The sequence below is a fragment of the Geotrypetes seraphini genome, chromosome 16 (assembly GCF_902459505.1).
Source record: "Geotrypetes seraphini chromosome 16, aGeoSer1.1, whole genome shotgun sequence".
NCBI classification, from domain to species: Eukaryota; Metazoa; Chordata; class Amphibia; order Gymnophiona; family Dermophiidae; genus Geotrypetes; species Geotrypetes seraphini.
This window is the reverse complement of record NC_047099.1, coordinates 44,160,959-44,182,310: the sequence shown is the minus strand read 5'-3', so window position 1 is coordinate 44,182,310 and position 21,352 is coordinate 44,160,959. Positions and strand designations below refer to the sequence as shown.

The 21,352-nt window shown below is 44.3% G+C and overlaps 1 protein-coding gene across 1 annotated transcript; it reads left to right on the top strand.

The window, feature by feature from the left end:
* The first annotated feature begins 1,350 nt into the window (after positions 1–1,350).
* Positions 1,351–21,094, top strand: VSIG8 (V-set and immunoglobulin domain containing 8). The gene is made up of 7 exons (XM_033923096.1): positions 1,351–1,480; positions 9,683–9,852; positions 13,875–14,079; positions 14,190–14,348; positions 15,987–16,106; positions 16,884–17,022; positions 17,800–21,094. The coding sequence occupies exons 1-7, from the start codon at positions 1,420–1,422 to the stop codon at positions 18,260–18,262; spliced, it is 1,317 nt and encodes a 438-aa protein (XP_033778987.1). The 5' UTR covers positions 1,351–1,419; the 3' UTR covers positions 18,263–21,094.
* Positions 21,095–21,352: the final 258 nt, after the last annotated feature.

Below are 21,352 nucleotides of genomic sequence, written 5' to 3'. Positions count from 1 at the left end.
GCCAATTCCAGCTAGTTTCTGAAGCATGTAGTCGGGGAGAAAAAACACTCTCCAGTTTCCGGTCACACCCTTAGGTAAGGACAAAAACCAGTTTAAAGAGAAGCACTTCCCCGTGTTTAAGTCTTGAGAGGTGTATGATGAGCCATCGATTTGGAAGGTCTTATTAATTGACATATGATGAACCTCAGGGCAATTGTACCTGGTGCTCTTTCGGTTAAAATTTGATCACATACATCAGATAATAAATTTAGACAATCACTTTGGGGAACTATCTAATGTATGGCACAGTTTTTCAATTCAACTGTCTTTTTAATTTCATTACTGTTGTAAATTGTAGATGCATTTTGGGACCTGGAGCACTGATTTCAATGGGTAGAATTGGCACGTGGCTGGTAAAGTGTCAACATTCAGCCCTTAGGGCCCTTTTATCAAAAGTTCTACCGTGGCCTGGTGAAGCCCATGAGCATCAGAGCGTTTCCCTCACTGGCCCATGAAATTAGGAGCCCTTAACTGGCCGGGGTAACCTCATAAAACACAATGGCCACTTGAGTTCTGAATATTGACTTAAGTGGCCATGGGCCATGTAAACCAGCTATTCAATGCCTGGCATTGAAACATAGAAACGTGGAGTATGACGGCAGAAAAGGGCCGGCGGCCCAACAGGTCTGCCCACTCAAGAACCCTCCCTCCCTCCCTCGAGGATCCATCTTTTAAGCATTCCTCTGGAGCGACCCCACCTGTCTGTCCCATCGTCTGGCCTCGATTACCTGCAGCTGTCAGCAAAACCCTCACTGACATTCTCATAGCCTATGACCCATTTGAGATCATTTTGACGGCTCTCTTTTGTAGAATTATTTTTGAAGAAATAATATTATGCTTCAGATTTTTACAGAATTGTTCAAGCTAAATACGTAATGAATTATGTCTGCTCTGTGCACTACAGAATATAGGGGTCCTTTTACTAAGGCGCTAAACGGACATGTTACCATTTAGTGTGCCCTAAAATGGCTAGTGCGCCTTAGTTACTCAAATCCAATTATTCTTTTCCGTTATTTCCCTATTTTTTCTGTTCTCCATCCTGGGGATCAACCACGTGCATCCTTTCACCTTCCCTGAGAGAGCACAGAAGCATCAAAATGAGACATGAATTTCCCTTCAGCTATAACCAGCTCCTGAATGGTCTGCTCTTACCAACGCAAGTGAAACCACAACACAGTAATTATTGCATTCTATAAATTCATTGCACAGGTATTGCCATGTGAGGGCTGCAGAGGTGTGTCCTAGCACCGGCCCAAAACTCGCCAGGCAGGTAGAACCTCCCTATCCCGATTGTCTCTCTGCTTGGGGAAATCAGAGTTCAGTGTGTGTTCTGGCACCCTACGGTCCTCATTCACAGAGGTACATTTTCCACACCAAAGAATGAAATTCAGCATGGAGGGGGCCTGGCCGCTATCATTTATACTCTTGGCTCTATATCCAGGTAAGGGTTTTTTTTATTTTAGTGAAATTGGCTTTTTAGCTTTCATGAGATGCACAAGTTATCTTGCTCCACACGTCGACTTAAATCTAAGTTTGTTTCTGAGGCACGCTTGAGATCAGAAGGAGCATTAGTGGGGGTTGAATCCTGCCTTCCCTAGTTGAGTCTCCTTCTCTGACCAGCAGGCTATTCCTGACCAAGTCACTTGAAATCCCGTTAGTCAAGAATTTCAGATCCACTTGACTATTTTAAGTAAATAAAAAGAAATACCTTATAGAATAGCGCCATTTATGTGTCGTTATCATATATTAGCATACTGGGTTAATGGCCATGCGCTCATTTTGCATTGCCCTAATCGGTGCTCTCATGCTCACTTTCTACCCCTTAATGCCCCCTTCCAAGAAAATTAAAAATACTTTTTTAGCAGTAATCATTTCAAACATGCGGTCAAAGAGTATTTGTATATTGCATCTTATCTAAATGAAAATGTCCATGTTTAGAGAGAATCTTCTTTTTCCTATTTTGCCTTTGATAACATTTGAACTGGAGCCAGTTGTTTTTTAGTCCTAAACTGTAGCTCATTCCTTAGTCCAGACTTTGTTGGCTGATGCAGGACAAATGCTGTGTGAGTAACTTAATCAAGGTTGAGGTGAGGTGGCAATAAACAGGAAGACCAACACTGGAGGCAATTAGCAACATTTCAGAGCCATTTCCATGTTGGTGCCTTACCTTTTTCACTTCTGAACATTTCGGATGTGACTCACTTTGGAGTCAGGACATCTTGAGTTAATGCATGGATAATCATGGCCGTCGCATCTCCAAATTAGCTTCTTTTGCACATGTTAAGGAACAAATGACTGTACTCCGAGGTTTGCAGTCTCTCAAATGTACCGCTAGTGCTCTTCATACTCGCATTGTTTCAAAAAGATTAATTTAATATGGTGGTACTTAATGCACTGAGGCATCGCTAGTGTGGTTGGTCCTTGCTGGCTTTCTTAAGGAATCTTGTAAACGGAAGCTGCTCCGCTGGAATTTGGTCAAGGGGCAGCTATTGGATGCTTCCTGTAGAGTTATTATGTCTCTGCTAAGCAGGACATAGGGCTAGATCAGTGGTCTCCAACTCAAACCCTTTGCAGGGCCACATTTTGGATTTGTAGGTACTTGGAGAGCCTCAGAAAAAAGAATGAATGTCTTATTAAAGAAATGACAATTTTGCATGAGGTAAAACTCTTTAGAGTTTATAAATTTTTCCTTTTGGCTAAGTCTTAATAATACTATTGTCATTTATAGCTAAAGAGACATAGGATCACTTTTGTGATGATGATAAACATACCGAGGGACTCAAAATAGTACCTGGCGGGCCGCAAGTTTGAGACCACTGGGCTAGATGCACTAAAGATAGTGACGCGATTGCTTTTGGCCGATTCTCCAGCAGCGATCGATGCGCTATCAAGTTTGCTCAGTGAGCAATTGACACATGCACAGAGGGGAATTTTGTAACTTTATCCCTTTATCCTCACGTATTCAATTTTGTCTGTATGTTTGTTCGTCTAACCCATTATAACTAAATTTTAAATTGTATGTTTATTTTATACTTTACTGTAACTCGCTTAGCAAATTATGGATAAGCGATTTATCAAATTGAAATAAACTTGAAACTTGAAATAAACTTGAAGCAGCCTCCTATAACTGCTGTTAGGGCTTTTTTTTTTTAATGGCACAGCTGTTGTGTGTGTGTTACACACGCACAATCTGTCCCATTAAAAAAATGGAAAAAAGTTTCCACCACCACCCCCCCCCCCACGCCAGGCACCCCCCAGCCACCACTCCGAACCCCCTCAAAAGGGCAAGAGGGTGCCCAATCCCTCCTGCCACTCAAAACACTCCCCACACCATGGCCTTTCCATGCCAGGCACCCCAGAGCTACTACCCCCCCAAAAATGGCAGGAGGGATGCCCACTCCCTGCTGCCACCAGACGTTCCACCCACCCTGAACCTCCCCTGTACCTTTTTAAAACATTGGAAGCAGGAAACCCTCTCTCAGGCTCCTGGATAATGCCTAAGGCCTGATTGACTCAGCCTATGGCCCCACCCCTTGGAAGGGGCCTTAGACGTCGGAACCAATCAGGGCCTTTGGCCCCTCCCCATGCATTAAAGGGAAATGACCCACGAAGGAGGCAGTGAAAACAGCTGACTTTAGTGTGTTTGAAGGATAGTGCCATGCACCAAATAATAACGTGCAGAGAATATACTGTTATGTGCTAAATGACAGCCATATAGGGCTGGTGTAAGAATATGAAGCATCCCCTCAACCTCAACCCCTCCTCCTTTCCTTCAATTAACTCTCAGGCCTCTTCCCATGAGATCTGGATTTTGATAAATGCAATAATTACCCCAACACCAGCCCTTCCAGAACAATCTTATGAAAATGCATACTGTTAAATAACCTTTATTTGTTTATAGATAGATATACCCATATATTTACAGTATAGACATGAAAGCGAATTCTAACAGTTATGTACCTGGGCACATAGGCTGTATGAAATTTGCCCCTTGTGCCACACCAAGAAAGGCCGCCCTAGGTGTGGGGGAAACTATTAATGTGCTAAAAATTTCTCATACAAATTATAGTTAGATAACAAGAATACAAGAACATTTAAGGACTCAGCGGGAGAGGCAGGGAGAGAGAGAGGTAAGGCTAAGGTGGGGGAGAAGCCAGACCCAGCAGAGGGAGTCACAAATCATTCTTTGCATTCCTCAGCTGTTAATTTTGTGGCTGTCTGACTAGTTTTTTCGGTTTCAGGCACAAGAAGAGAAAGTTAATAGGAATTTGTGGGGGAGGAGCTCTCGCTGTTGACGCTTTCTGGTTATATGACAGGGACTCCTGATTGGGACTTGTGATCTGGCACTTCTGATGGGCAGAATAGGGATGGGCTGTCATTTAGGAATGAAAACAAGCAGAAACAAATGCATTTCCCCCAAATTCTACATACCGCAACTAAAATTGCGTGTGCAAATCTGTGCATCTTTCTGATTTGAGCACGCAGCTTAATTAGTTAACAAGACCATAATTGCCAGTAATTATCAATTAACTATTGGCACTGATTTGAATTTCTGTGCACAATTTTCTAAGCTTAGGGGCTCATTTAAAAAAAAAAAAATAAAGATGTCCATAAACTGGAACTTGGACTTTTTAATCCTTAAAATGTCCAAGTGCAAATGTTTGAAACTAAATATTTAGATGTTTTGCAGAGCATTTACCCTCCAGGATGCCTAAATGTTAAGGGGTGTTTTGGGCAGGCTTAGGACTTGCATGTCTTGCAGAGATCATTAAACCTCTTTCCAAGACGTCCAGGGCGTCATTTGGACATTCGGAGTTAGACCTGTTTTCAAAGCATCTAAGTTCCAAACTGACCAGATGAATACTAGAGGGATGGAAGAATGCCCCCCCCCCCAACACACACACACACACTCCCCAAGTGGTCATTGACCCACCTCCCACCCCTTTAAGATACAGTCCATTCTCATTAGTTGTGATTTTGAGCCAATCAGGGCCTTAGGCCCCTCCCACTGCATCCCAAGATGCAATGGGAGGGGAAAGACCCCTCATTTTGCACATATGTAATGTAATGTAATGTAATTTATTTCTTATATACCGCTACATCCGTTAGGTTTCCCTCCTGCTGATTTGTCATCCAAAGGTATAGGGGGTGTTGGGGGATGTTGGGGGAGTCCAGGAATGTTGGGGGGAGGTTCTGGGGATGTCAGGGGAAGGATGTATGGCTTGGTGGCACTTTTTATTTATTTATTTAGACGTTCCTATCAAAAATGCCCCTACACATGTCAGCAATATGAACAATAGAAAGTAATGTTATACAGTCCCCTCATCCCATCCCAAAATTATTTAAAAAAAAAAAAAAAAGGTGGCTCAAAAGTCAGAGCACACCACCCCTCTCCCTTGGACGCACAATGGCCAAACCCCCACCTCTCAGCAAATGACAATCATTCTACTATTAATAAAAGCAGAAAGGTGAGATGGCTAAAAATAAAATGCACGAGTACGTGTAACCAAATTCATTACACACGTGCATGGAAACTTGTGAAAAAACAAAGCTCCTAAGTGGAGCACACCCAGTCTGCAAATAAGAAACTGCCCGAGCCTCTTTCGTCTCTCTTCAGCACATTAGAAGATATTCTAACATCACATATCATAAAGGAAATTCTTGGGTGTTTAAAGTACAATCTTTGTCTAAGGATACCATCAAAGTAGCCGGAGTAAAGTGATGGTATCTGTCTGAAGTTTAAAGTATTGTGAACATTTTCAAAGAAGCATCTGGGATGAGAAATACCTTCGGCCTTATTAATAATCAGCAAATATGCTGTAGAAATCGATGGCCCTGACACAGCTGACATTTATCTAGGTGTGAGAAAAAGAGCCATCTAACATTTGTACTGTACACGACCTCATTAGCTCTTTCTAAGTGTGTTTAGATTAAAATGGAGATGGTCTTGTGAAGAGAATGTCCCAATTAGATGAGTCATTTCCCTGGGTAGACCACATCCGGTCCTGAAAAGTTGGTGCTCCCAGAAGCACAAACCCTCCTCACTCACCAGATTCAAAGAGAAATCCACATCCATGCACACAGGAACTCTTTTACAAAAAACGCACTGGTGTTTTAGCTGTTATTGCCACGGCCAGCACTTTTATAAAAGGAAAGGCGAGGGGGGTAATTTTTGTTGCCCTTCTCTCTGTCTTTTCTAATTCCGCTATTACCAGTTTTCAAAGTGTGGTCACGACATGGAGCGACACAAAGGCATTATAATGTTCTCATGTTTGTTTTCCATTCTCTTCCCAGTAATTCCAAACATTCGATTTGCTTTCCTAGCCACGACTGAGCTGAGAGTTTCAAGGCATCGTCAGCAATGACACCTACATCCTTTTCCTGGGCAGGGATGCAGTTATAGAGAATGGCACGGAATGATTTAGGATAACTGTTTTTGGTCAGGATGATGGAATGAAGCCGGCACAGACACCGTGCATTCCTGCGGCTTCCCTCATTCTTCAGAGCAAAGGAAAGAAATTGAGAAATATTCCAATAAGTAGAGTTTACAGGAAATGTTTGGTCTCACCCTAACCCCCCATCCCAAAGGTGAAGAGTGGCTTAGTGGCATCCAGAGGTTGTGGGATCAAATCCCACCACTGCTCCCTGTGATCCTGGACAAGTCATTTTTAATCTTCCATTGCTCCAGGTACAAAATAAATACCAGCATAAACTGTTTTCAATGTGCAACCGCAAAAGCCCCATTCCCTTTTCATTGTCTGGCGATATCCTTGCTCATCCCCTGCAAAGCCATTTTCCTCTGTTTGGTGCACGTGACTATATTCAGAGTTTGTTTTGGTGATGTTGCAAGACAAGAAATTGAGCAGCTGTTTCATGACTGAGATACTTGGGGGGAGATGACAAGATGTCTTTAGGGTTATTAGTAGGAGATTTAACTCCTGAACTGTTACAGATTTGATCTAAGAGAATTTCAGATGGAAATGAATTTTTAATATCACACGAGTAAAATGGTGTGGTGGCCGTGTTAGTCCACTTTTCAAGGTAATGTCTAGAAATAAAACAAACCCAAAGGAAATAAGGTAAAACCTTTTTTACTGGACTTACTCAATGCATTTTATGATTAGCTTTGGAAAGTAACCCTTCATCTTCAGATCAGAAATAAGTAAATGTAGACAATGCCGTAGAGTAAGAGATTAGAGATACTGGGCCTCTTCTCTCTTGAAAAGAGGAGATTGAGAGGAGACATGATCGAAACATTCAAGATATTGAAGGGAACAGACTTAGAAGATAAAGACAGTTGTTCACCCTCTCCAAGGTAGGGAGAACGAGAGGGCACTCCCTAAAACTGAAAGGGGATAGATTCCTTACAAACGTAAGGAAGTTCTTCTTCACCCAGAGAGTGATAGAAAACTGGAATGCTCTTCTGGACGCTGTTATAGGGGAAAACACCCTCCAGGGATTCAAGACAAAGTAGATAAAGACAGGTTGTTCACCCTCTCCAAGGTAGAGAGAACGACAGGGCACTCCAAAGTTAAAAGGAGATCGATTCCAAACAAACGTAAGGAAGTTCTTCTTCACCCAGAGAGTGGTAGAAAACTGGAACGCTCTTCTGGAGGCTGTTATAGGGGAAAACACCCTCCAGGGATTCAAGACAAAGTAGATAAAAGACAGGTTGTTCACCCTCTCCAAGGTAGGGAGAACGAGAGGGCATTCCCTAAAACTGAAAGGGGATAGATTCCTTACAAACGTAAGGAAGTTCTTCTTCACCCAGAGAGTGATAGAAAACTGGAACGCTCTTCTGGAGGCTGTTATAGGGGAAAACACCCTCCAGGGATTCAAGACAAAGTAGATAAAAGACAGGTTGTTCACCCTCTCCAAGGTAGAGAGAACGAGAAGGAACTCTCTAAAGTTGAAAGGGGATAGATTCCGTACAAACGTAAGGAAGTTCTTCTTCACCCAGAGAGTGATAGAAAACTGGAACGCTCTTCCGGAGGCTGTTATAGGGGTAAATACCCTCCAGGGATTCAAGACAAAGTTGGACAAGTTCCTGCTGAACCGGAACATACGCAGGTAGGGCTGGTCTCAGTTAGGGCACTGGTCTTTGATCTAAGGGTCGCCACACGAGCGGACTGCTGGGAACGATGGACCACTGGTCTGACCCAGCAGCGGCCATTCTTATGTTCTTTTTGGGGTTTTTTTCAATTCTTTATTTATTGATTTTATAATTTTTGACAATCTCAGTCAAAACACAAGAAAAAATACCATGTAAAACAAAATATCTCCTTAAATCACAGTATAAAGGTAAATTTTACATTACATAATATAGTTAGTCCACAATCTAATGGAGACGGAGCTGAAATTCGCTGAAATTAACACTCAAATTAAATACCAGGAAAACCAGAAGGAGGCTCGACTGCCCTTCCTCTCTGAATGAATTTAAAAGAAGCAGAACAAGTAATTACTTATTATCCTGGGATGAAATAAATTTAGATAACTGCTGCGGCTCATAGAAAACATATCTGTTCTCTTTATACACCAAAATGCAAAATGTATCTCAGGACAAAGGTCGCCCCTAACTGTATCACCTGAGGTCTCAAAACAAGAAACTGTTTCCTTCTCTTCTGGGTCGGTCGTGAAACATCTGGATACATTCTTATAATAGCAATTTATCAATAGCAAACTGTACCAATAGTGTAGTCATTTGTGCATGGGTGGAGTCTCAGCTGCTAGAATACTATTTCCAGGAGCGTGGAGAATGGGTGTACAGAAACAGAATATTGTGCTCTGAGACAGGTTTGGCCAGTTTCCTCTATTTATGGAACAAAACATCACATTTTGTAATGGCAAAATCTAGAGCCTCAATAGCTTCAGAGAGCTCTAAGAACCGTCCTATAGAGCTCACGAAACATGGGCATTCGGAAGTACGTGGACATTGGCGTGATCATGTAGACATCCGTGCATGTGCGGATGTGCTCCAGCCACAGCCCTGAGACTCGTATTGCCGCAGGTGGTGGGGTTCTAGAGACGGAGAGCCACCGGCAATGGCTGATCGCCTATAGGACGTGCCTCTTGTGGCACACCTGGAATCTGCCGTGGCACACAGTTTGCAATCCATTGCTATATAGCAATGAGTATCAGACCTATAGAACTTTCATCTTGAAGAGAATGCTGAAAAAAAATATTTTTCTGATCATTAGAGAAACATTTGACTCTTTGGGTCTTGCTTTGTCAAGCTCATTCCTGGTATTTTTTCCTTGTACCTCATAAAGCAGGATTTTTCAATGGACACCCAGCCAGTCGGATGTTCCGGATACTCATAATGAATATGCATGAGATATATTTGCATAGAATGGGGGCGCTGAAGAAGAGGGCAGGTGAGGGGTGACTTTCACTCTCACTACGTCACTGGTACCCTTGACTTGTTTCTAGGAGGATTGAAGAACATTTGGGCAGTCTGGTTTTGAATGGAGGGTTTCTGAGGAGAAACATGTGCACACAGTCAGGTCTCCCAAGAGTCGAGAAGAGACAATAGAGACAGTCGAATATTTGAAAAACATTATAATAAAACAGGGGCATATTCATATACACTTGACTCTTAATATATTTTATCTTTTTTTGTTTCCTCCCCCCCCCTTGCTTTTAGCTCCCCAGGCTGCTGTGACAATCAAGGAGACCAGCACAGAGACCCTTTACAAGGCCCAAGGAGATGTAGTGCAAATGAAATGTTCCTTTACGCTGGATGCTTTTGAGACTGGGAACCTGGACATTGAGTGGGCCAAAATGAATAATGACCCCACTGGTCTGGACACGGTGGTAAGTATTCCAAGATTCGCTCGATTTCTAAGTTTCTCCAACCAAAATCATTAAATATTCTAATACACTCCCTTATTATCACTAAACTTGATTACTGTAATTCATTATTAATAAATATTACTCAAAAAGAAAAGAAACGTCTTCAAATAATTCAAAACACAGCCGTTAAACTTATTCATAATGGTAAAAAATATGATTACGCTACTCCTTATTTAATTAACTCACACTGGCTTCCAATCAATCACCTTTAAAATATTACTCTTAGTATTTAAAACTCTATCTGCCAACAAACCACAATTTATTAATAGAATGCTAATTCCTTATAATACATCACGCTCTCTTCGATCTACAGCTCAAAAGCTCATAATAGTCCCCTCTTTGAAAGTGATCGGAACCAGACGCCATGATATGTTTTCAGTGATGGCCTCCCAGCTTTGGAACACCTTACCTCAATATATAAGAGAGGAAAAGGACCTTAGTCGTTTCAAAACTAACTTGAAAGGTGCTTTTAATCTTGAATGCATATTTTAGCAGTGTAGTAGTGGCCCTTCAAAGATACACTCTGCCCTCCCTTGTGTCCTTTCCATTCATGGTTCTCTTTCTCGTCTTCAAAGCACTAATTTTGTAACTTTATTCCCTCACTCCTTGTGTATCAATTTTGTCCGTAAGTTTGTCGGTCTAGCCCATCATATTTAAATTTTAAATAGTATGTCTAAATTTATGTTTATTTTTATTTTATTGTAACTCGCTTAATAAATTTTGAATAAGCGATTCATCAAATCAAAATAAAACTTGAACCTTGATCAGCATCTTACTGACATTACCTTTTGGGGGGGATCTTGCCAGGTACTTGTGATCTGGATTGGCCAGTGTTAAAAACAGAATACTGGGCTTGATGGACCTTTGGTGTATCCCAGTATAGGAGCTATTATGTTATTTTTGTTCTTATAACTGAGCTAAGGACAAGGCAATGCTGTGGCAATGGACAAAGTTAGACCAGTGGTGTAGCTACAGGTGGGCCCAGGCCCACCCATTCGTGGTTCAGATCCAACTAGGACAAGTCAGCGCCTTTCTCCCCTCTCTCTAAACCTCCCTTGCAGGTGGGGGCATCCACTGCCTGCCCAGCTCTGCAGACTTCCCTTTGCTATGCCCCACCCTTGCTGATGTCACTTCCTGTTTTCTTTCTGGTGGGACGTGGCAGAGGGAAGCCAGAGGGGCTGAGATAGAGGAGGAGTTGCAGAAGGAGAGGAAGCAAGATGCAGGATAAAGTATGTTTTGTAGTGCTGACCCACCCAACATAACTGTGGGCCCACCCAAAGTAACAGGTCTGGCTACGCTACTGAGTTAATAAATTGGCCTAGTGGTTAGAGCAGCTGCCTCGGCACCCTGAGGTTCTGAGTTCAATTCCCACTGCAGCTTCTTGTGACTCTGAGCACATCATTGACTCAGCTACACAATAAGAAACTGTCTAAAATATGTAAACCTCTTTGATTCTGTAAACCACACAGAAAAGCACTATGTCTGGGTTTTGAAAAGCTTCTGGCAATGAGGAACGTCGGGATGCAACTTGGTGATGTCACACACAGCAGCTTCAACGGAGGGTGGAGGGCAGGAAGGAGGGATCCCTGGCGGCGGCTTTGACGGAGGGTGGAGGGCAGGAAGGAGGGATCCCTGGCGGCGGCTTTGACGGAGGGTGGAGGGCAGGAAGGAGGGATCCCTGGCGGCGGCTTTGACGGAGGGTGGAGGGCAGGAAGGAGGGATCCCTGGCGGCGGCTTTGACGGAGGGTGGAGGGCAGGAAGGAGGGATCCCTGGCGGCGGCTTTGACGGAGGGTGGAGGGCAGGAAGGAGGGATCCCTGGCGGCGGCTTTGACGGAGGGTGGAGGGCAGGAAGGAGGGATCCCTGGCGGCGGCTTTGACGGAGGGTGGAGGGCAGGAAGGAGGGATCCCCGGCGGCGGCTTTGACGGAGGGTGGAGGGCAGGAAGGAGGGATCCCTGGCGGCGGCTTTGACGGAGGGTGGAGGGCAGGAAGGAGGGATCCCTGGCGGTGGCTTTGACGGAGGGTGGAGGGCAGGAAGGAGGGATCCCTGGCGGCGGCTTTGACGGAGGGTAGAGGGCAGGAAGGAGGGATCCCTGGCGGTGGCTTTGACGGAGGGTGGAGGGCAGGAAGGAGGGATCCCTGGCGGTGGCTTTGACGGAGGGCAGGAAGGAGAGATCCCCAGTGGCAGCTTTGGGGGGCAGCTTCGGCAGCCAGTGCCGCATACCCCCAACAAATGGCTTGTGAACCCCTAAGGGTACATGTACCACATGTTGAGAAACACTGATCTAGGATACCAAATACCATGCACAAGCCTTGATCACGGTTCCCACACTGTGTAGTTGCTTCTGGCATCATTACGTACATTCTGATTTTTATGCTGCATAGAAAATAGGAGGTTAATTTCCCTCCTGACCAGCCGAAACATGGCCACATTCTACTGAGAATAAAGATTATGTGAAAATCCTGGTTTTCTACACGTCCCACTTTTTTCTTTTGTTATTTACTGATGCATCATGTTGAAATAAGCCCTACAAAACTGAAAATAACTTTAACAATCGGTTACTTCCTCTTTGATTCGGAGCATGGCATGCAATGGAATATTTTCTTTATTCATTCATTCAGTTTTCTATACCATTCTTCCAGGGGAGCTCAGATCAGTTTACATTCATTTATTCAGGTACGCAAGCATTTTCCCCTGTCTATCCCGGTGGTCTTACAATCTATTTCATGTACCTGGGGCAAGTCTGATAAGGATGGCAAAACAAAGTTTGCAAAGCATGGTAAAAATATAATATGACTAAACATGGTATGGTGAGACATAGCATAGCAGAAGCTAGTATTATAAAGCATGGCTAACAAAAACGGTTAGGCAAGCATGCATGACGAAAGATAGCATGGAAGACATGGAACGGTAAACATTGTGTGGCAGACATAAGAACATAAGCAGTGCCTCCGCCGGGTCAGACCATAGGTCCATCCTGCCCAGCAGTCCGCTCCCGCGGCGGCCCAAACAGGTCACGACCTGTCCAAATCACCAGAAGGGGCCCCCATGCCACCCTGGCTTCCCATTGAGTCCTATCTTCCCATCAAAGTCCTAGCCCTCCGGTCTTGCACATGCACGACCTGGTCGGGTTTCTATACTTATTTTCTGGTTAGCTTTCTCAGTATCCCACGATCCCTTTATCCCTCAGGAATCCGTCCAGTCTCTGTTTGAATCCCTGTACCGTACTCTGCCCAATCACGTCCTCCGGTAGCGCATTCCAAGTGTCCACGACCCTTTGGGTGAAAAAAAACTTCCTTGCATTCGTTTTGAACCTATCTCCCTTCAGTATGAGAGAGCGTAGCAGGGCCAACATAGTAGGGTAAATATGGTGTAGAGTGGACAAGGATTTCCCGTCTCTTGTTGCTCTCATAATGGCTTTAAATAGGCTTCAGTGGAGGTCACCTAGAGGAAGAGGCGACAGGCACAGGGCTTGGTAATGTACTATATATTTGCAGAGCTACGGTCTGCACGTGTTTGACACAATTATAAACACAGAGATCTTGTGCAGAAATGGAGACAGTGTTTCTGTGCTGGAGCGCATGGCTGCCATCTAGTGTTTGACACTAACTTTGCATGCTGGAATTTGCAGCATGTGGCAAAACCCAAGCCAGGGAGAGAGATGATTTCAATTCTTTCCCCCTTCCCCGCCAGCTAAAAGAGGTCCCCTGGTGGCCAGAACAGGTCATTCCCCCTACTTACTGCAGCAGGTGGCACTGTCCATGCAGTGCTGCTACGAGACTGCTTTGCCCCCACACCTGCTTGGTTTTGGTGCATGTCTGGAAGGGGAGAGGCTCAGGGAAGATGTTAAGTGACATGCTAGAAGATGCACAGTGGGATCACAGATCAGTGTGCTGTTTTTTTAACATCTGAGAACATGTTTGGCCATCAGAAGCACGAAGTGAAGCAGATCAAACAGTGGCTCTGTCTATGTTTCTTAACAGATACTGACCTACATGGACAGGCAGATCATTACGAAGGCCCCAGCAGATCTACAGCAGCGACTGCACTTCGGGATGCCAGATCCAAGCCAGGGAGATGCTTCCATCATATTAAACTCTCTGGTGCTTGAGGACTCTGCTACCTATGAGTGCAAAGTGAAGAAAAATCCAGGGCTGGCATCCAGGAAGGTTACACTCCATGTGCTAGGTATGAAAGGTTATCAGAAACATGCTAGGTACAATACTCCTGCCTTCCCGTGCTGGGTGGAGGCTGAGAACCTTGTGTGTGTCTATCTCACCCGGTCTTTCTTCCCTCAGTGAAACCTTCCAAGCCTCAGTGCTGGGTGGAAGGAGAGCAATGGGAAGGCCATGATGTGATCCTGAAGTGTAAGTCAGATGAGGGCACCCCGCCCATGAGCTACAAGTGGGAGAAGATATCAGGAGACAGCAACACGGTCCCACCCTCTATAAATGCAGGTATGGGGCAGATGGGAAGGAGGGGGAGAATTATCTGGGGAGTTTCTTGTAAAAGGAAGATGTAGAGAATTTCAAAGGGAGGCATCTGTGTGAACAGAATCAATCAAGATTAGATGCCCAACTAGGGTTACCATACGGCTCCAGAAAAAGGAGGACAGATTGAAACATTGAAAAGAGAAGTAAAACCCAAATGTCTCAATCCGTCCTCTTTTTTCTGGAGACATATGGTAGCCCTACCCAAAACTCCAGCCAATGATTGATTTTTATGATTAGAGGAGTTCTGGTCCCATAACTCCTACTGTCTGCATAGAATTGTAGTTCTGGTTTCCCTATGGACAAAACCAGATCTGGACTGCACTGACCTGGCTGAGGTAGTAAGCCACATCTCTAAACCCCTTCCTTGTTTTCTGACATTCACTTTAACTCTACTCACCTGGTTGACTTTGTCTCTTTCACATGTCCCCACATTTATCTCCAGTAAACATAGAAGCTCGTTATGGTCAAAATCCTGAGCCATTTTTACTGTGGCTTCCAATAGGTCCAACTTGCCTTGGATCTCAGATTCTTTACGCTCCCTCTCCCATTAACAGCCTGTCAGTTTGAATTAGGCATTTCAGTTGTGGTTTTGGGGACCTGAGTCAGCTAGGTTACACATTCCCCTACCCCCAACCTCCTACTGAGATCCTGATGAGTCCTGAGGTTGGGTTTTCAGGATTTTCAAAATAAATATGCATGAGATCTATTTGCATTCAATGGAAGCAGTGCATGCAAATAGATCCCATGCAAATTCATTAGGAAAATCTTGAAAACCCAACTGGATTGCAGTCCTTCATAGTAACATAAAGACCTGAATGGTCCATCCAGTCTGCCCATTAGTTATATCCATTAAAAAGACATGATTAAATGAACTTGTCTCTTCTTTGATATTTCTGGGTCATAGACTGTAAAGTCCACCTGGTATTGTCCAAGCTCACTCCAGCCTATCCAACCATCCTGTGTGCAGGATATCTGCCATAAAGTCTGGCCAGTAACATCCTCATGTTCCAAGGGAGTTCCCATTGATGCCCATCCCAGCATTATCTCATTATATTTATTCTGGCATATTCCAAACTAGCAGCTTATCAGAGGGGGCTTGATTATGACACAAAATCTCCCGCTGCTGATCTCCATAAAAATCTCAGGAATGCCCACAATCAAGATGCTGCTGTCCTATGGCCAGCCATGTTTGTTTAGTCAACAGGTTCAGCCTTAGCTCCTGCACTGTGAATCCAACTTCTGAAGCACAGGCTGAGCTTCCCTAAGAGCCCATGAAATGCACAGTTCAAGGCTTTGGAAATCATCATATGCCACGATGTCATCTCAAGAACAGAGAAGAGGTTCTCAACCCATTTCTCATGACACACTCAGCCAGTTAGTGATTTAGGATGTCCATAATGAATATGCATGAGATAGATGTACTTGCCCTGAACCCTGACTGGCTTGGTATGTTCTGAGGACTTGCTTGAGAACCCTCACTTTGGAAGTACAGGTGATGCTCTCTCAGCAAGGCACACAGCCTTGAAAAAGTCTGATCTGGGGTCACCCAGTGATAAAAGGCAGGCTTGACTTTCTTTCCCATTATATTTTTAACATCTGCAGGAAGTTTAAATGGAGACCTTTTAATTCGGAATAACACCAATGCGTATGCAGGGACATATCGGTGCTCAGTGATGAACAGCGTGGGACACGGGGAATGCACAGTCGCCCTTTCTACCTCAGGTACAGAAGATACACAGAGAAACCGGGTGCTACGCAGAGGCAGACTTCAGTATGTCAGGCACAGACAACAAGAAATCAGGGGATGCCACATGACAGCACAAAGGAACAGGTTGTGCCATTCGTGGTCTGGCGGTATAGAAGAATAAATTATTATTATTCAGGCACAGAAACGAATCAAGGAATGCCACATAACCATGCAGAGATACAAAACTCAATCAGGGGGTGCCACGTAACCACACAGAGGCACAGAAAAAACCTCAGGGTGTTTCACACAACCACAGAAACGAGTCCTGGGGTGCCAGTTCACACCCAGGAAGAGAAAGTGTCATGCCCACAGGAAAACTGAGGGCACGAGGCACACGCAACTGTGGCTGTAGTTTACAAGCAGTGCTTGTGCTCGTGAATCCAGATTTGGTCCTAGAACTGTGTGAAGCACTGCCTTTAGGGGAGGAGCTCAAACGTGCTGGGTTGGTGGTAGAAGGGAGATAGATGTGCCCCAGGGCCCAGTTTTTAGGAAGCTAGCTCCAAAATTCAGTCTTAGAGTTGGGATAAGACTTTATGGCCTGTGATATGTATTTTTAAATAATTAATTAATAAATAAAGTATCCTCTGTATTCTGTCACCACAGAGGCACAAATGGATGATGTGCTGAGCTCCCCCCCAGCCAGGTTTGTTGGGGGGATACAGATTAATGCAGTGTTAGTCTGTGTGATATGGCTGGGTCACCCTAGGATGTGTGGAGGATTGCGTATAACGGGTTGATCTCTCTGCACACAGGTGGGAATCGTGTAGGGGTTATTGTCGGTGCGGTCTTCGGTGCCCTCCTCCTTCTCCTCCTCCTCCTGCTTCTTATCTGGTGCCTGATCTGCTGCTGTAACAAGAACAGACACGAGAAAGAGGTGCCCAACAATATCAGGTAAATGCAGCCCAGTACAGGGGCAAATAATAGGTGACGGAGGACAGAGCTTCCAAGTTGTCCAGCTTCCGGAGGGAGATAGATATTAGGCCAGGATGGATTGAGACATCTGGGTTTTACCTCCATTACTTTCAATCCGTCCTCCTTTTTCTGGAGCCATATGGTAACCCTACTGAAAACCTCATCCTGGGGCATTATGGGTAAAATCAGAAACTACAAATCCCACACTGCTTTGGGAAGTAAGTTTATCTCTAGAACATTTGGGCATCAAGCCCCTGAGGCATCCTATTACTGCCGAGCACACCATAGTGGTAGGGTTGCCAACTGGAACCGGTCCTAGATTTATCTCACTGCATGCTAGGATTCGTAGTCATGCTTTTCTTAGGGAATGCAATGGGGAAATCAGAACTACAATTCCCAGTATGCTGTGGGGCTAAACCCAGTACAGGATCATTCCTGTCAGGCAAAACCAAAGAAAAAAGTGGAGTAGATGACTGAAGCAACCAAGTTTATTCTAACAGGTGAATGAGCCAAATATTCAATGTACGGTAATCAGTTGACAACCCTATAAAGCAGTGATCCTGACGACACTGTTCTATTTGGCAGTAATGGGGTGGCTGAGGGGAAAAATATTTTACAAGGCAGCTTTTATGTTTAAGCGAACGTTAATGGTGGATGTCTTGAGGGAATGGCTCTCAGCAGCTGGCACTGGGGAATGTGGGTTTACAGTTCCCGACTTTAGGAAATGTTTACAACTATTAACTTAATTTCTTCTAGGGAGGATGTGGCAGCTCCCCCAAGCAATTCCAACAGCCGAGTCAACAGCATCCGGACCGCCATTGGCTACCGCCCTCACCACATTAGCTACTCCCTGCGTAAAAAGTACAAAATGGCCGCCTCTGAGAGCGAGAACCAGCCCAGGAATGCCGGCAGGCCATCCAGCTGTGGAAGTCATGCAAGCTGTGCCCCTTCCAATCAACCTTTAAGGGTGCCCAGCCCCGCGAACGAGGGTACTGATATCACACCTGTCCACAACGTAGCACCCGGCTACAGCAATCTCAACGGCATCCAGTCTCCCGTCCATGTCAGGCCACCCAGCTATGTTTATGATTCTGAAGAAGTGGTGGATATAATCCCCGTCAGGCCTGGGTCAAATCAGCTCACGCCATACAATGTCAGCCGTGCTGGAGGAGTACCCGTCATGGTACCTGCCCAAGCCAGGGAGGGATTTCTTGTATAATTTCAGGGCAGGAAGGGGTGACGTTTCAATTACTTTTTGAACTAATGCACCCTCTCAGGTTATTGCACCAGAAATTCCACCAAACTTACAGACAAAACCTTCCCTTCCTGAAACAGATGTGATCTTTGGTCCATAGCCTTTACTTTGCGGTTAACTCCTTAAATTCTATAGGGGGAAGGGAATCCAGTTTGGGAAGGGTTCTTGGAACTGGGATCCTCAAGAGAACGGCAGCGTTCCCTCGATGTAAGGTGCAATCATTGGATAAAGTTTTAAGTGAACATGTTAAATCCTTCTGAATTCTGGTTATGAGACAGCGCCAGATGTGACAGTGACTTTTAGGCGTAACCAGCGTAAATTGGGAGGTTAAATGAGCTTCCGTAAAACAGCAATAGATGATAATTGGAGAAGGGAAACACTCTGCAGTCTGGAATGAGGAGAAGAATTAATGCTGAGGCCTGAAAACCCTGTTTAGTTTTACAATTTCTAGATCACATATCTTGTGTCTTCGGCCCTATCGGCCTGAACTATATTTATTCCTGCCAGCGCATGGGAGACAGCGTGAAGATCTCACTCAACGTCGACGCTGTCAAGGGTTTCTTCTGTATCTCAAAATATGCAAAAAATCACATCTTTAAAACTGCAGAAACATCTTTCCAGGGTGTTGGAAGGAGGGAGAAAGTCATCGTAAATTTCACAGAAACAGAGAGGAATCCTGGCCTGTGGTTTGTTCTGACTGAGCAAAGGTTAATGGTGTAAAGATGTAAAACTGTCAGAGTTCATCAAATGTGACTAAAAGTTTGGAGCCATTTCTGTAAATGTTTTCCGTTATGTGGACATTGTTGTTTTTCTGTGGCCGGCTGTGCTCTGTCATAGTATATAATCTTCCTAATGGCACTTCTTCACGCTTAAGTGGTTTACAAATCTGTGGTAGTGCACAGCTGGGAAGTATAGGTTAATCCATCACCAGGGCTCCTGGAGCATGCAAAAGTGTGAGGAGAAGGGCCAGAAACTCTTTCTTAATTTCTGACTGACTTGCAGCACCTTCCCTGTCAGCAGAGAGTAAGCTCACCAAAGCCAGAACAGCAAATAAACTATATTTATTGGTTCTAAATTAAAAAAAAAAAAAAAAAATTGTTCTGATGGTACCTAGTTAATGATGGGATGAGAACAGTTCTTCGAATGTGATCTCAATCCCAGCTCTGCCTCTGATTTTCTGTGTGGTCTCAGGGCAAGTCACTTTATTGTTGGGTTGTCATACCATTGATCTCTTTCCCCCACCCTTTTACCAGAGGTTCTGAAGTCTGGACCTGTTGACTTGTGCCTAAAGCACAGTGGAGACCATGGGCAGCAGAATAGGGTGGTATACAGGGGCCATGCCCCCATTAATATTGTGCCTGACACAGCATCAGTAACTAAAGAGCTTGGGAATAGGGCTGGATTGGTTTGTTTAGCCTCCACCGTTGTCCCTGATCTTGTGAAATTTGATAATTCATGAGGTCCATATTTAGAGTGATTTAACCCAATTAAATCGCTTGTGTGGAGCTATCTGCTTAGGTTCAGCAACACTCGACTGGTTAGTGCCACTGAATATCACCACAGACCGCTAAAGTGAAAGTCGGCCATTTTGTGGTCAGTCCGTGGGTGGAGCCTAAGTTAAGTGGCCATACTGGACCGCATAAAAGTGAGTCCTATCTTTATGCTGCATCACTTATGCTGAATATTGCACTTAACCACTTAAGAGATAGCCAGCCGCATAAACCTGGATATTCAATACTGGTTCTCGGACATGGCCTGGCATTGACTATCTGGGAATAATGCTGGTGGTGGTTAAAAAAATCCTGCCAGCTTCTTTTGGTACACGAGTCGTTGACCATCTTAGGGGTAAGGCTTGATTCTGTCTTAACAATGAAGCTCCATGCTTTGCACAAATACACTTGTTACATCGATTAAAGCCAATGTTAGCGCCATATGATTTTCGAACAGTTGTTCAGGCTATGGTCTTATCGAGACTTGATTACTGCAATGCTCTGTACCATGGAATAAACAAAAGCAAAATTGCAGGTCATACAAAATGCAGCAACACGTTTGATTACAGGTTTGTCTAAATATGATCATATCTCACCATATCTCCAAAAATTGCATTGGCTTCCAGTCGCCCTTCAGAGTACAGTGTAAAGCGTTGATGATTTGCCATCAATTTTTGTATGGAAACTCCTCACCTTCTCTGACAGGTCAACTATTTAGGCTCTCCACGATGATGATGAAGAAAGTAAATTTGTATGAACTAGAGGCCTGATTTTTGCAAATTTATCTCATTATGGATAGCCTAAATATCTGACTTTGATGTCACTAGGATGGGATGGGGAAGCCCCAGTCTCTACTGTTAGACTGTGACCATCAGTAACACGTGTGTCAATATAACGGAGAAGAGCTATTGCCAACCGATGAAATTTGGCATGGTGTCTACTAGTTATTATATGAATTGTATCAGAACATAGTTACAGTCAGAAGTCTAGGCACCTCCTAGATAGAAAGGAACCCCCTGGTCTTTTCTAAGTACACTTTCTTCTAGGTTGCACTAAGGAGACGTGTTTTGCTGACTGCAGCGCACTAGTGATGAGTTCCAAGATACGTGAGCTCCCTCTACCACAATGGCAAACTATAGGGACATCATATGGGCTTTTGTCAGGAATGGCAATCCATCCCCAGTACAGCAATGTTCTTCGTACTGTTATATTCACCTTGGTTATAAGTCTTGTCTGATTATACTGTATTACCTGTAAATGTTTTGTGGCCTTTGTTTTCTAATTAAAGTGTTTATTAAACTTTTTAGACCATTTTGCAAAGACCAATATTACAACTAAGATCCCAATACTACATTTGCAAGATAATTGGTGTCACTGAGAAGTCCCCCCCCCTCTGTATTACAATACATTTTCCCCTTCTAACCCCCACCCCCCTATGTCCTCCCACCCCACCTCAAAGAGAATGAAAAATGTATAACAAGCACTTTGGCATTGTTAGAGCTGTTAAATGTGGGCTATGAATCTGGCAGGTCAGGGTCCAAATCCCACTTCTCCCCCTGACATT